Source organism: Perna viridis, chromosome 4 (assembly GCF_037379345.1).
Source record: "Perna viridis isolate PV_CMFRI_1.1 ecotype Kerala chromosome 4, ASM3737934v1, whole genome shotgun sequence".
NCBI lineage: Eukaryota > Metazoa > Mollusca > Bivalvia > Mytilida > Mytilidae > Perna > Perna viridis.
This window is the reverse complement of record NC_142448.1, coordinates 18041007-18057889: the sequence shown is the minus strand read 5'-3', so window position 1 is coordinate 18057889 and position 16883 is coordinate 18041007. Positions and strand designations below refer to the sequence as shown.

The 16883-nt window shown below is 32.2% G+C and overlaps 1 protein-coding gene across 1 annotated transcript in view; it reads right to left on the bottom strand.

The window, feature by feature from the left end:
* LOC148619144 (transcription factor A, mitochondrial-like) overlaps nucleotides 1-16883 on the bottom strand; it is a 30086-nt gene continuing 13203 nt past the window's right edge. The window contains exons 5-10 of the mRNA XM_088578738.1: nucleotides 14656-14754; nucleotides 11753-11809; nucleotides 10714-10833; nucleotides 7339-7416; nucleotides 6586-6624; nucleotides 1-1909 (exon numbers count right to left, since the gene is read on the bottom strand). Coding sequence (XP_088434864.1) covers nucleotides 1703-1909; nucleotides 6586-6624; nucleotides 7339-7416; nucleotides 10714-10833; nucleotides 11753-11809; nucleotides 14656-14754 — 600 coding nt within the window. The 3' untranslated portion in view covers nucleotides 1-1702. The remainder of the gene's footprint in view (nucleotides 1910-6585; nucleotides 6625-7338; nucleotides 7417-10713; nucleotides 10834-11752; nucleotides 11810-14655; nucleotides 14755-16883) is intronic.

Genomic DNA, 16883 nt, shown 5'->3' with positions numbered 1-16883 from the left:
TTTCTTTTTTTTCTTTTTTTTTTTTTTTTTGCATATTAAGAATACATTCGAAATAGCTAAGAATATTTTTAGTCCAACACTTCCATTTATCTTTATGAAATTCTTAATATTTTTGTATACTATCATAAACTGAAAAAGGGGGCACTACCAATAACATTAACAACGTTACTAACAACTTACAAGTATATTATGCTTTTGTCAGTGATAATCAATTTAGTATTAATGTTACAGAAAAATTCTATATAAATTCAAAGAGAATGTAAAACACTACAAATGTTCACAAATAATCAAGTATAAAGGTGCAGATAAAAAATATGACCAGGAAATAGGACTCGAGCAATAATAAAACTAGTTATCAGGAGAACAAATCTATCTCTGTCCGCCTGTTATAAACTCATTTGAAAATTTGTTAGACATTGCATTGGTAACTCGCATGCTATAAATTTCCAAATCTTAGTATCGAAGAAAAAAAAATACAGCCTGGATACAATACATTACATATACATTAACTGAGCAAATAAGAACCACAAAAAATTGACCTCAAGGTTGAGGTTGACATCAAAAGTCTATGCACACTAAATACTGTATTAATTAAAAAAAAAAACAGCACTGCAAAAGTCAGATCAGTTTTTGATTTAATTTTACATAAAATTAATGCAACTTTCTCACATACAGGGCATGCATGAAATTGAGCCTATGTTTGTGAAAGGTGATTATGAACTTTTATATGCAATTAAAAGAATAGTCACAAAGATAAAATCCTGTATAAAAAAAAGTGGAATTCCATTGAAAAATAGAAAAATGACAAATATGTGAGCAAAAGAAAAATTCATATTTTTCGGCTAACACGTACCTGTTTACCCTCCTGAATTAGGGGAAGACTCCCACAAAATCCTATAAGAAAAATCTAGAATCTTCCAAATAAAAATGTAAGATCTGTGGAAGGTTTTTGGTTAAGATGACATTTTTTGTGAAAATTACTAAAATGAAGGAAGTAGCTGTCATGCAAGTATGAAAAAGTATTCCATGATTCTATATACCTATATGAAGCTTTGTATAGAATATAAACAGCCTGTAATTAGCAGGTAAAACTGTTCACCCAACAACAATGGACACAGGTAGAACAGATTACCCAAGAAAAAAATCACCCAAACCCTGTGCCATATATGCATCACATGAAGACCGTGTATTTCTTTACCCTGGTGCCTAACTTAGCGATATCCGGTCAATGCTGGACTTATCATTTTCTTGTATCTAGTCAAAACAATTTGAGAAATGTGTCAAAGACAAAGAGTTCATTTTTTCAAGTACTTATATGTAGGTCATTGATGAGGTAAATTTATTTCATGTTCATTTTGTGACAGGGTACAGAATTTACCCTGGTCAATATATTTTTTACCCGATTCAGCTATAAAATCTACTGACCAGGGTAAATTCAATATTGGTCATTTAATGATTATGTAACTAATAAAACCCCCTGGAGTGGGGGTATAACTAGAAATGTGAAAAATAAATTTACTATAATCATGTCATCTTTAAAAACATGTAGAAGTAATGTGAATATTACCATAATTTAGAATAGACCACATGGTAGACAATAATGAAGAACAGACTAAATGGTTAACAATTTGAGACAACCGGAAATATCCCATTATGTTAAACTTTGCTAGATAGTGAAACAAAATGTATTATAATTTATAACCTAATCATGACCACTATCACTCAAATCATGATCTTCTGAATGTTTTAACATAGATTTTTTCTTCTTTAAGTTATTTTTTTTAGCCTTCAACAACAAAATTGATTCCCTGGCATAGTCTAGCTTTCCCATATCTTCCATGGCTTCATACCATTCTTCAAGTTCCATCTCATAGCGAACTTTATCCTCTTCGGCTAATTTAACATACTTCTACAAGAAAGAAACATAACTGTGCATAAAAATTTCCAAATGGCCAACAACACAGAGTTTCCAGTACATGAACAAAAAGACATTTTTTTCTTTGGTTGTGGATACAGTCTGAATAAAAGTTAACATTTTATGAAGATGAAGAGTTGTAGATATTGTGGGCTTAATAAGGCCAGAACGTGAATGCCAAAGACTAACTTTAGGTTTTTAATATTTACTATGCATTATTTAGTAACTACCAAGAGATATTGTACATGAAGTTGTATAAGTTGTCATGCAATGCATAACCCCCACTTGTACAGAAGTTGACATCCCAGAGCAACCAAAATAGCTTACAACAGATGCTCTATCTATATGAAGCCACACACCAAATTTAAAAGCAATCCAACCATTGAAAACCCAAATTTTTGTGACAAAAATTTTCTCTATCATTCTAAAAAGTGAAAAAAGTCCCACAAAGCATTAAGTTGATATTGTAGAGCAACAAAAATTGCTGACAACATTTGGCCCACCTATATGAAGCCACACACCTAAATCTGAAATCAATCAATTCACTGGCAGCCAAGATAATTACCAAGAAAATTTGGATGGACAGACAAGATGATTCCAATAAGTATACCCCCAACTCGTTGTTTGGGGGTATAACATGGAGGTCACTGATATTCAAATGAAAAAGTTCACAACTCCTTATAGTAAATATGTAATTGCTAAAATACAAAGTAAAAACTCCTGAAGAGTAAAAGCAACACAATGTAATGAAACATGAGTTATACTTTGAAATATCTAGTTATTATTTTGATATTATTTCGAGGCCAAGTATGACAAACGACAGACAAAACTACTTTTTACCATGTCAGAATCAATACAGTACTGGCAAATCTGTAAAATGTGACTTCTTCCAAAGTATATGAATGAACATTATCTAAATGTAACATTTATGACAATTAAACATTAATCAAAGTGCTGTAAGCACTAGAGGTTTTCGATCCTCATCTGAATGTCAATATTTACAATTAATTTCATTTTAGAGATATGTCCTGTAGATCATTAATGAAACAGTATTTTATTTAAACTTTTTCACATATTTTTTAGCCTGCCCAAAAATTAAATTTCCAATTTCACTCAAAAACTATTTCAACATAGTAATTATTCCTACACTGAATATACATCTTTACTCTAATAAATCAATTGATAAAGAGAATATTAAAAAATACAATTTAAGAAAAAAATAGACACACACATAAATATACAATAAAAACAAAAAACAAACAAAATAATTGCAGCTTAAGAAAATAATTTCTAAATGTAGATAACAATTTTTTATAGCTGATCTGAACCAAAAGAAAGGACATTGTTTAGCTTGACCCTTTAATCCCCATTTCCACATATAGATGAAATATTATCTTTAAACAATCCTAGTTTTGAGGATATGATACATCGCATCTACCCCCAAAGAACTTGAGATAAAGGATACTACAGACATTTTGAAGTCAGCTTCATATCCTGACCCTCACTGAGAGATTGATGGTACAGGAAAACATTTGACCAAAGATTACGACAAACGTGATGACTTTTCATTCAGAATTGTCAACTTTTCTTTCATCTGTGGCAACATCCCTTCAGCACCTGCGAATGGAGTTTTCATACCACAACTCATATGTTATGCCAGAGCTTGCCGTAACTAAGCAGACTTTTTGTATTGCATTTAGACTTCTTTCAATTAGGCTTCTGGAATAGGATTATGTTGCTACAAGATTGAATCATAACTTCAGAAGTTTTATGGTTGTCAACATGAACTCAAGTATCTGGTGTATCCATCTACACCATGAAAACTGATTTTTTCAACCTGTCATAGTTTTTCTTTCCTCTCTACCTTGGACTTGGCTTTTTATGAGCAACTCACCGGGTGTTTCTAGAAAACCACTGGTGCACCTGGTTCATACTCCCAGTTTTTAGTGGAGTCCGAGTTGCTCATTTACTTTTGTTACTTTGATCCCCACAACCTTTTGTAGGCCTTATCATAAGGATCATTTCGGCAACTGAAAGTTTCATTCTATGTATCATAGTTTTCAAGATATTGGCTGAAAGCAGTAAAAAAAATATATCATTTTTCACCTTTCAAGACAATAGCTCCTACATGGAGTCATCTGACAACTTTGAACCCTTGGAGACTTTTGTGGGCTTTTCGCTAATAATCATTTCAGCAATTTAAAGAATTTGGCAAAACCTAACAGTTTTGGAGAATGGAGATACATACGAAAAACTACTGTCTGACCCATATGTTCTATTTTTAGTAACAGTGGCCATGTTTTTCAACAGATTAAAAAATCCCAACATCAGTTCTATGCAGGATACCCAACAGAATGTTCATACCAAGTTTGGTTCCAATTGGTCAAGTAGTGTCAGAGGAGAAGATTCTTGAAAGAAATAACAATGTAAATAGCAAAAAACATTGAAAAAGGGTAATAACTCCAACATGGCTACACAGATTAACACAAAAAATTGACCAGAGATTGATCTCATCATGCTGAACACTTTTACCATCGTCAGAATTCAGTTAAATCTAACGATTTTGGAGATATATCAAAAAAACTACTGTCTGACCCCAATGCTCTACTTTTAGTAACAGCGGCTATGTTTTTCGACTGATCAAAAATCCCCACATTAGTTCTACAAAGGATACCCCAAGGAACATTCATACAAAGTTTAGTGACAATTGGTCAAGTAGTGTCAGAGGAGAAGAGTTTTGAAAAATTGTTAACGACAAAAATGACACCAAGAGATGGCAATAGCTCACATGGCCTATGGTCAGGTGAGCTAATAAAAGGAATTACATATGGACTATATTTTGTTTATTGTTCAGAAATAGTAGGGAAGTTTCTTCTTATGAACCTGTGACATTAAGTATTTTCTTTAAAAAAAAATAGTTCATGTTTCTTACAAACCGTATATATTTTTGTGATTTTGCATTTTCTCAAATATTTGATTTTTCAATGGACTTATTACCTACAATAAGTGTTGAATAACTAGGCGTTTGACATCTGGACAGTAGATACTCCTATATCACATATTACTACTCAACTCATAGTGTTTAATAGTGATATGGGTTTCACAACTATCTTAATAAGAAACAAATAGTTATAACAACACATACTTAGTATTGGGAATTAACCAAAATTTACAGATTGATGTTAATTGTATCAACAACAACCAATGATCAATGATCAGTGTTTGGAAGTATGATAAGGTGATCCTTCAATACCTGTAAGTGGCGTAATTATAAAGGACAAGTTGACTATGGGTTTTGTGTACTGTTGGTTACTTTCCCCAGTCGGTAATATGATCTGATTAACGAAACGTGACAAACAAAGAAAGTGACTGAAACCTAAATTTTACTGCATAATTAACGATAACAATAGCTACTTGGTCAAGAGGAACAAGGTAATTTATTGTCTTTACAAATATGAATGTGTATAAACGTTGCCTTTCCCTTGACTAAAGATTTAACACATTTTGTCTATGCCGAACAGAACGTATACCATATATATTCACACTTCTAAAACCCTTTTAACGATGGATATTAGATCTTTATTGAAGTTGAGAATATTTGAGTATTTATTAAGCATTTATAAGCTTATTTAAAGCCCTGCCCACCTTTTTAGAACATGTCCCACCACCCCTCACTCATTTTCTTTTCAAAAGGAGTTATCGTTCTTTTCCCGAACTTTTTGTAATTAATACATGTGTATAGGCATGAGTTATCCTTCTTTGCTTGCATTAGAAATAGATTTGTAGAAAGGTTTGAGTTAGTTTTTCTCAATGTTATAAAACACGATTTTAACATAGAATTTTCCACTTGAAGATAATTAAACCAATTTCTGGTGATTTCAACACATAGTCTTACTATGACTGGTAAATCTTTATACATTTTGAACTTTCATTTCATGAATTTTTAATAATGATAATAGAATTTTGACAATTTCGAGACTTCAGTATAAACCATTTTTTATTGAAATAATGTTAATTTTTGAAATATAACGACATACTGACATTTTCTGGTTTAATGTGTTTGAATATGATTATGAGGTATGAAACTCTGTATATTCATGTAACAAAACGACTGATCATTTTCTTATGATTGTTATTTTGTTCTTTCAGTTCTTACGGCTTGTGATGGAAATAAAACATATCCTGTATCGAGAATTTTTCTTCAATTTTGACAACCAAGTCAGCTACAATACTGTATTACCATAATTCCTCCATTACCTAGTTTGGATATTATTAGACAAATTTTATCATATGTAAATGTGTGAAATCATTATCAATAAAGCCACTTGTTGACTCGAAGCCTGTCCATCCCTGGCCGACAGACAACAAATAGAATCGTCCCATGTTATGGTTAAAAATAGAACAAATTTTCTGTAAACAGAAAGATCAATAGTTTGGTCAGACAGAAGGATAAAGAAAAGGTTTTCATATTATTATGACACTAATAAATTGATCTTGATACCTTGAAATCGATCATCAAATCAAAGTTCCCAAAAGACTGATAGTTCAATGTTTCTAATGATCGGTGCACCACTACACAAATCGTATGTAACATACACTGAATTTCTGTTCATAAGGAACAATTGGATGTTACATATAACCCAACTTCTAACATAAATAATATACTATACCAATTTCTCATCTGCAGACAAAGATGACCACGGGCACTCCTGAAACATCAGTGTAAAAAAATGTCATAATTACTAAGGTTAAATTTAAACTTTACTAACAAAAGCAATTCATTCAATACTAGAATGAAGAATTGTAGAGTATCGATATAAACAACAATTGAATGGTTGCTAAAAGTAGGTCAGTAAATTTCAATAGATTAAGCTCAGAACATGATTCAAATGTGCCTTGCCACAAGAAGTGAAGGTGCCACATAAGTCTGAATTTTCTCTGACCCTGCAACCCTCCTCTTTTTTATTTGGATGTAGATATGTCAGGCTGAGATCAAAATAACATGCCATACGAAAAATTGGGCAATGAAGCAGTGCTATGAATTACTGCACAACTATTAAAGGGCAAAAGGGTCTAGAATCAAACAGTTTAATGTGCACTATAAGTGACATAAATCAAACTATAAATATTATTTAAATGGAAGCATTTGCAGAAGCTGAATACAAGTTTTACAGTATAAAAACAAATATTTAAATTTGTTGTACTACAATTGCTAAATGTTCAATACTAAGTAAATGAGTGTACTTTAATTTGCCATCAGTGACAGCAGTTGGGGCCAATAACTCTTCAGCTACTACCCTGAACCCTTATTCTTTCCTTTTTGAAGTCGACAGAAGTCAATGAATTTACACTGCCCGAACTTAATTTTCCCTTCACTAAGGTTTAGGTCTAGAAAGCTAAAAGCACAACCTGTATATAACTACCTTGCTTTTTTTATTCTGCCATCTATAAATGATATATGGTGATTTATTCTTCTCTGGCAATCCAAGTTTCATCAATTGCTATGCAAAATAAGGGAAAAGGCAAAATTAATTTTGAAGAACTTTAAGTGTAACAAAGTACATGTCACATGCAGTCTATTTCAAAGCCTGTCAAACTGTTGACTGGTACAATAAAAAAAATCAGTCCTTAAATGGCTTTTAATAGTCTGGACCAAATGTATGAGTTGTTTTGGGACTCTTAGTTACATCCATAAAGTATGAACCAGATCAATTTCAGTTAGTTCAGTAAAAGAGAAAATTTATCAGACCAAATTGGCCACTCTTCACTTAAATACAACCAACAAAGCAAAACATAATTTTCAGACATATAAATGACCACTGATAATAATTAAACAACTTTAAATAATCCACATGTTGATAAAAACAATATCTTACATTTTAAAACTTTGAAGAAACAAGAGGCTGACCCCAATCTATAAAGACATATCCAAAATAAACAGCTCTTACATCTAAACTTTCAATATAGCAACATGCCTCAAATTTCAGAATATTTGCTTTGTAATGTAGAAGAAATAATGAAAAGTTTTGTAGGTTAACAGGTGTCGCATTTATTAATTAATACATCATCTTTATTTTGTAATCTTATCACACCATTCATGCTTATATATGCTCTATGGTTACTGGTAGATTTAACTATTTATAAGTTATTTATAAGTACAGAAACTAGGAATTTATTTTAAATATTACAATTTTCAAATCACAACTCAGTGTAATGGTAATGTGATAAATATAGAATATCAGTTACTTTTGATTTTGGTACTGAAAACATCATGTGATATATCTACACAAGCATGTGAGCACAAGTTGAGATAATTCATGCGATATATCTAAACGAGCATGTGAGCACAAGTTGAGATATTTCATGCGATATATCTAAACGAACATGTGAGCACAAGTTGAAATATTCCATGCGATATATCTAGACAATCACGTGAGCACAAGTTGAGATATTCCATGCAATATATCAAAACAAGCATATGAGCACAAGTTGAGATATTCCATGCAATATATCTAAACAAGCATGTGAGCACGAGTTGAGATATTCCATGTGCTATATCTAGACATGAATGTGAGAACCAGTTGAGATATTCCATGTGATATATCTAAACAAGCATGTGAGCACGAGTTGAGATATTCCATATGCTATATCTAGACAATCATATGAGCACAAGTTGAGATATTCCATACAATATATCAAAACAAGCATGTGAGTACGAGTTGAGATATTCCATGCAATATATTTAGACAAGCATGTGAGCACGAGTTGAGATATTCCATGTGCTATATCTAGACAAGCATGTGAGCACAAGTTGAGATATTCCATGCAATATATCAAAACAAGCATGTGAGCACAAGTTGAGATATTCCATGCGATATATCTAGACAAGCATGTGAGCACGAGTTGAGATATTCCATGTGATGTATCTAGACATGCATGTGAGAACCAGTTGAGATATTCCATGCGATATATCAAAACAAGCATGTGAGTACGAGTTGAGATATTCCATGCGATATATCTAGACAAGCATGTGAGCACGAGTTGAGATAGTCCATGTGCTATATCTAGACAAGCATGTGAGCACAAGTTGAGATATTCCATGCGATATATCTAAACGAGCATGTGAGCACAAGTTGAGATATTCCATGTGATATATCTAAACAAGCATGTGAGCACAAGTTGAGATATTCCATGCAATATATCTAGACAAGCATGTGAGCACAAGTTGAGATATTCCATGCAATATATCAAAACAAGCATGTGAGTACGAGTTGAGATATTCCATGCGATATATCTAGACAAGCATGTGAGCATGAGTTGAGATATTCCATATGCTATATCTAGACAAGCATGTGAGTACGAGTTGAGATATTTCATATTATATATTTACACAAACATGTGAGCACCAGTTGAGATATTCCATGTGATATTATCAACATCAATTTTAAAATCAAAAGTACATTTAACTATTATTCTGCTAATCAATAATCATATTATTGCATTTTTATTACAGTAGATTCCGTTTAATTGCATAGCCTATTTGCCAGTAAAAATTATGCAAATAACCGGGCTATTCTTATAACCGAAATTACGATTTTACCGGAAGTGCGAGTTCAGGTAAGACAACGATACTGTGGATCAACCAGGGATATCACTGTTCAACATTTCTGATCTGGTATTTAATTCTTATAGACCTTCTCATTGTATTGTTCTTTTATCAATAAATAATAATATATATTGTGTTTGTCTTGTTTATTGACCTTCTTTACGCTGTGTGTATTTATAAGTAAAACCACGTGTTTCTCATCTATAAATAGTCAAGTAATTTCCTGACCTTTCTACGAAAGCAAATCCCATATTTCATATTTCAGGCAGGATTCAGTGTAATATTCATCAATGTTTGCAGTTTTTGGGCTTTTGAAATGGTCTGTGTGTTTTTATTCCTCTATTCATTGTACACTGATAGTTGTGTATTATACGCGTCATTGACCTCGATGTATTCCTATGAAGAGTGGATAGTATGGGGCACCTTAGGGTAGTTGAATTTCATTAGACATTGTACTGAATGAATGACTTTTAATTTTCGTATGATATTTATGCCTAGTAACCCAAGCTCACTCAAAACTGTTCAGCTCATTAAAGAAAATTAAATTTACATTGATAATCATTTGTAGTCGGAAGAATTTAAATAGGGACAAAAAATACCCCAAGCCGAACCTCAAGCCGCATCATAAGGTGATGTTCGGCATGTCGTCAGAAGTCATTGTTCACCTAGGTGCTTGTTTATTTTAATGTAATTAGAAATCATTTATATTGTCTTTTATGTCCATGACTTTTTAATCCATTATTAACACCCCCTGATTGATGATAATCTAGTTTTTACAACAATAAATATGATTGACATATTTATGACCCGAAGGCTTAAAACAGAATTTGGGAAAACCTGTCTTTACCTGGACGAGGCAAAATTCTCTATGCAATAAACCGAAATGCACCTCCAAGGCCTATGCAAATAAGCGATTTTTTCTCTAATAGAATAATAGAAAATGGTTTTGTGCAGGAGAAAATTATGCTAATAACCGAAATATGCAATTAAGCGATATGCGATTAAGTGGAGTCGACTGTAATCATTTTAATGAACTACTTTTGTCACATACACAAAAATGAATATCTTGTTATGTAGAGAGATAAAGAAATATATGTCAACAAGGCCTAAGGAAAAATGTACAGAGTACCAATAATACATAATACTGAGTTTTCAACCTTTATGTGTACTAATAGTTTTTAAAGGATTGTACCTTTTTTAATACTGATTTCTCTATTTCCTTTCCATCTCCCTGGTCAACCATATGTTCTACCCAAACAGCCATTTTTTCCTCATAGTCTCTCCTAGATTCCTCAGCAAGATCGCTAAAAGGCTGCAAGTTCAATATGATTATGATATTCATATCATTAAAAATGAAAACATCAACATGGATAAAGGTGTAAGAAGATATATGTAATTGTATACAATAAGAACATATGAATTTTTCTATTATCATTTCTACCTGCTTGATAAGAAATAATTTCATTCAAGTAGAACAAATTGATGAATAAACATACAGACAAGTTGAGCGAGGTGTAGCCCTCTCCTCAAAACTGGGGTATGATAAAACTTTTTAACTTAATCATTTTTTTTTCATCATCCCCAGAAGAAATTTTTAAAAGCCATAGGAGTATTGTGTCCACTTATTTAAGCTAGCTTGGACACCCCTTTGTCAAGTTAAAACCAGGGAATATGACATAAACTATTTTCCAATTAATAGATTTCAGTGCACTTGGAGAACTAAAAGGGCACATAATTCACACGAATGACAAAAAATACTGAGAAAAAGGATGCAATATCATTATCTTTCAATCCACCACATCTACAAGTTAGCCGCTGCAAATATAAGACCTTTGTATGACTCAAACACTTCTTTATCAAAGTCTTTTCGGTCTTAAGACTTTTCTTTTAGAGGTCATAAAATAATGAGTGCTTTAAATTATTTATCCAACAAAGATGGTACTAAATTAAATGGAGAGATGATCAAATCTAAAATTTCACCATCTACAGTGGAGAAACTAAAAATAAAGACAAGGATGAAGGATATTTGGTTTCTCTCATAAAATCTGTAGAAAATTTACAAAATGTAAAAAAGTGTGAAAGCTTTCACAGAAATTTAGTCACCAATCAGTCATTTGAAGATGCCTGCATTTTTTAATCACTGGCTAAAAATTGGAGAAAATTCTTTTACTTGATTCTTGTTTCTTGATAAATGAATAATTGGTTACTCTTATTTCTTCAATACTACCAACCTTTTTCTCAGCTTCTGACATCTGCCTCCACTGCTTGGCAAGTAAGCTAATATAATCCTAAATAGAAAATTGAAAACAGTATTTCATGACTGATATTAGCAACCTGATTTCTTCAATCATACACACACACTTGATCCCGCTTTCCACCAAGAAAATGTGTAAAGGGCTGAAAACCCCCATATTATATACCGCAATGAGAACTAGAGGTTTTAGAGAGCCTGAATTGCCCAGCCAGTCAAAAATAGTCTTTTTAGCCTTCTAAAGCTGGACTAATGCCTATGGTCACAAAATCATTTAATCAATTGAGATCATCGAAGTTATTCACCCAGTTTTCATTTTCATAAAATAAATCTCTTGATGTCATATTTTTAATCTTCATGGGCAGTAACTCCATTGATCAAAAAATTTCAACACAGATTTGACTCACCATGCTGATCAATTTTATTCCATGAAAAATTTGTTAAGCCCATTGGTTTTCAGGTTATTTGTTGAAGTCTTCAATTTTTAGTAATTGCAGCTTTGTTTTTTTGACAGATAAAAAATCTCCACACACAGATTTTAAATGATAACCTAATAAACATCCATGCATTCAAGACTCATTCATCCATCAATAGGTCTTTCTATAAATTTCTTCATAGGTCCATCCAATCTTGTTGAACAATTTCACTCCCTGTCAGATTTTAGCTAAACCCACTGTTTTTGAGTTATTCTCATAATTCTGCAATTTGACCATTATGGTCTATTTATAGTAATGGCTACCATGCTTTTCAAAAGATCAAAAATACCCATGCAAAGATTGTCAATCAATCCAATAGTTTCAGAGAAGATTTTCAAAGTTGCAAAAGTAAAATTTGGAAAAAAATCCATTTCAGGACCAAAAACTCATTACTCCATCAATGAATCTTTCTAAAAATTTCTGCATAGGTCCAACTAATCATGCGGAACAACTTATCTACATTCAAGATTTTAGCTAAACCCAACTGTTTTTTTAGTTTTGTACAAATTGACCCCTATGGTCTCTTTTTAGTAATGGCAGCCATGTTTTTCGCAAGATCAAAAATCCCCACTAATAGATTGTGTTAGATATTCTATGAAACTGATCTTTCAGAAAATTTCCACAAAGGTCCATCCCATCATGCTGAAAATTTTACTCCTGTCAGATTTTGGATAAACCAAACTGTTTTAGAGTTATTTGCAAAAATCCTGCAACTGATCCCTATGGTCTATGTTCAGTAACGGAGATCATGTTTTTCGCAAGATAAAAAATCTCTAAACATGGAATGTTAAAAATACCATAATGAACATTAATGCAATGTTTGGTTACAATCTGTCAAGTAGTTCCAGAGAAAAAGATTTTAGAAAAAGTTAACGATGGAAGACACAGAGTGATGGCAATAGCTCACATGGCCCTTCAGCCAGGTAAGCTAAAAAGTTGATATTTTTAAGTGTGGCTCTTTGACCCCTTTTAACTCAAAAACCATAAAAGGTATCTGAAATTTGATTAAAACACACAAAATCTTCATAAGGTATCCAGTAAAAAAAATTTGAAATGGGACCAAAAAGAAATAATAGTAAAGTTATTGTATGGACATAGGAAAATGCATGTTTCTGGCCCCTCAAGTCTTTATCGTTCAAATTAATCCAAGTCTGACCATTGTGGTATAAAGTATTGTAGAACTATATCATAGATATTCCTTAGCCTTTACTGAAGTTATATGGGTGAAATCCACAAAATGCTTGTTTTAGGTCCCTTTTAGGCTCCTAATTCTTAAATAGTTTGGGTAATAATCATCAAAATCAACACCAAGTCTCTTTGGTAATTAGTAGTCTTGTTATAAAATTTGATAAAGATCAACCAATACTCAAGTTATGGCACAAACACAAAGTGTCTACAGACAATGATGTTGATGACAGTACCATACCAATATATGATTGCAATTTATTTTGTGGTTGTATAAAATGTATGAAAAAAATTATCGAACTTCTCCTTAATAGGAGGTGCACATCTTAAATATGTATATAATTAGTGTAAAGTTTAAATACCACTTCTTTATTCAATACTTTTTGAGTAACAGATTACACAAAGTAAGTACCATTCACAACATAAAATGACAAAAAAAATTGTTTAGTTCAACATGCTAAAAATGTAGGACAGAACAGAACAAATTTCTCTATAACAGGATGTACACATTTTTAATGTGCATATAATCACTGTGCAAAATTTGAATAATATTGCTTTAAACCTTTTTGAACTACAGATCACACAAAGTAAGTACCCCTAAGAGTAATAGATCACCCAACTGACATTCGAGTGACTAACTAGACATGCTTTTACTATGGGTGATGCAGGTAAAAACAGAAACTTTTCTTTGAAGAGGAAAATGTGGAATAATCTATGAGGACCTTCATCTTTGACATGCTGAACTGTCAGAAACATTCTGGGTCAATGTGGGAAATCAGACAGCCATGAGGTCAGACTCAGAACAATGACAACTTATGTGGTTTTTTTTGTGCTACAAGTATTAACATGTTTTATTCATTAGACAAGTTGTAAGATTTTAAATTCAGCAAGGTTTAATATGAATGTTGCATAGCAAGAACAATAAACAGATATTTAATCAGGATTTTTTTTTAATATTATAGTTTAAGTGCGAAAAAAGTTTGTCATGTAAAATCTCCCCAATCCCTCTCTGAGGTTTAACAGGTGTGTAGATATACAAATTGACCAAGATCTCATTCAGTAAACATATAAAATTAATAATTTTACTAATTTTACTAATTTGGAATTTCTTAAATTTCTGAGAAAAGATGCAACAATATCTATACAAAAAAACTTATTAGTTTTAAAAATATCAGCTGCACAAGTATTTATAACAACCAATAAGAAACATGGAAATATTCACCTTTGCACTTGTATCTTTGTTTGAGTTTGGCATTTTGCTATTGACAAAGAAAATGTAGGGTGTCATTGGTCTCTTGGGAATTCCAAATGCTTTCCTGATCTGTAAAAGAGACAAATGAATTAGTATTTAATCTATCATGTAAAGAAAAGATAAATCGTTTATTAATAGATAATAAATTACCAGTAGTTACAATGTCAATAATCTTGAAAGTTTTTTTTGCATCCAATAAATGTTAGATTTAATAAATATGGATTATTACCCATTTTGGTCTTAAATTCCGGCAAAGTCTTACAAGAGGACAAAAATAGATCACCTTTTGAAAGATGGAGGTGCCATACAACTGATATAAGGTTCTAAATGAAGTTCCTTTATATACCTGTTTCAAGTGATCTTTCAACAGACAGCAAAACACAGTCACATAACACAGATGGTCTTTATTTACAGGTTACTTATTAAAAAGATGCATTACATATGACAGAGATAATTAAATCATAGTATATTAAGAGACCCAGTAGGTTATTGCTAAATACAGGTGGTTACTAAGACCAGACATGGAAAACAGACAAACACAACAAAGAACATAAAATAACTAAAATAATACATACAAAGTAACAAAAGTAAATGAGCAAATCAGACTTCGCTAAAAACTGGGAGCATGGACCAGGTGCACTGGTAGGGTAAGCGTTTTCTACTTTCTAGAAATACCTGCTGAGTTGCTCATAAAAAAATAAGTCCTAGATAGTCAAAAGAGGAAACGAAAACTATGGCATGTTTATCAAATCAGTTTTCATGGTGCAGACGGATACACCATAACGATCCACGAGTTCATAATGACTTCTGTAGTGATGACTTTAATCTTATACCAACATAACCCTGTTCCAGAAGCCTAGTTGTAAGAAGTCTAGCGTGATACAAAAAGTTTGCGTAGTTACTGCAAGCTCTGACATAGCAAATGAGTTGTGATATGAGAACTCCATACGCAGGTACTGAAGGGATATTGCCACACATGAAAGGAAAGTTGACAATATGGAATGAAAAGTCATTGCATTCGTCATATAGTTTGAACAATAGTTTTCCTTTACCATCAATCTCTAAGTGTAGGTCCAGATGAGGCTGACTTCACAGTGTCTGTAGTACCCTTTACCTCAAGTTCTTTGGGGTAGAAGCGATGTGTCAAATCCCGAAATTAGTATTGTTTAACAATAATACGTCATCTTCATAGCAGAAACTGAGATTAAAGAATCTAGCTAAATGATGTTCTTTCTTTTAGATCAGATCAGCTATTAAGTCAGCCTCATAAGAATGATAAATAGGTCAGCAAATATTAGTTCCCACTGGAATGCCAACCGTTTGGTAAAAACCGTGTCCACCACACTGGACAAATATTTTGTTGATAAAAAATTTCCAGCATTTTGAAAATATCTTTTTCGATATATTTGGATGTTGATTTGGAATTATTTTTTCCGAAGTACGAGGAATCCCTACCAAGAACTACATGTTTGTATTTAGATTTATCTTCTTTTCTTAAGTAACAATGATTTTGGCTGGGGATTTTAACTGAGTATGGGAATCGAAGTATAAAGAGTTGAAAAATCATTTGTTTTAATGCTATTGTATTCTGATAATAATTTTGAATTGAGGGTTTCCAGAAAATTTTCTGTATTTTTTCAGAATCCACATTGAATTAATACTACTATGGGAGTAACAAGTGTTGTGGTAGGACTGGAGACCCTCTTTGACAGCTGTGAGTATAAAAGTTGCAGATCCAACTATGTAGCGTTGATTGTATGGATTCTTGTGGAGTTAAGGAATCCAGTACATAGATGGTTAAATCACAACCATCGTCTTTGGTAGAGAGACGAAAAGAGGATAGCACAGATTTGTAAGTCTTCTTTCAACAGATGTGTGTACTAAGAAAATATTTTTACCAGACTACATATGGTGAAAGGAGTGTTCTTAATGTCAACATACTACAGACATTCTTTCATGTTGAAGCATCAATGAACCAAACACCAGTCTTACTGAGCATTATAAAATTTTTGACATTAAAAAAAAACAAGGTATTATTCTAATTTGAAATTATTTTGGAATTTAGAAAATGACAAAAAAAAATTTGTTAAACTAACTGTAACTAAGGGGTTAGTCATGTTGGCCAAGGAGTAAAGTTAGTTGGATAACAAAAGGCAAGGAAAACTTACCCTTAACCCCCTTAGTCATGTCGGCATCAC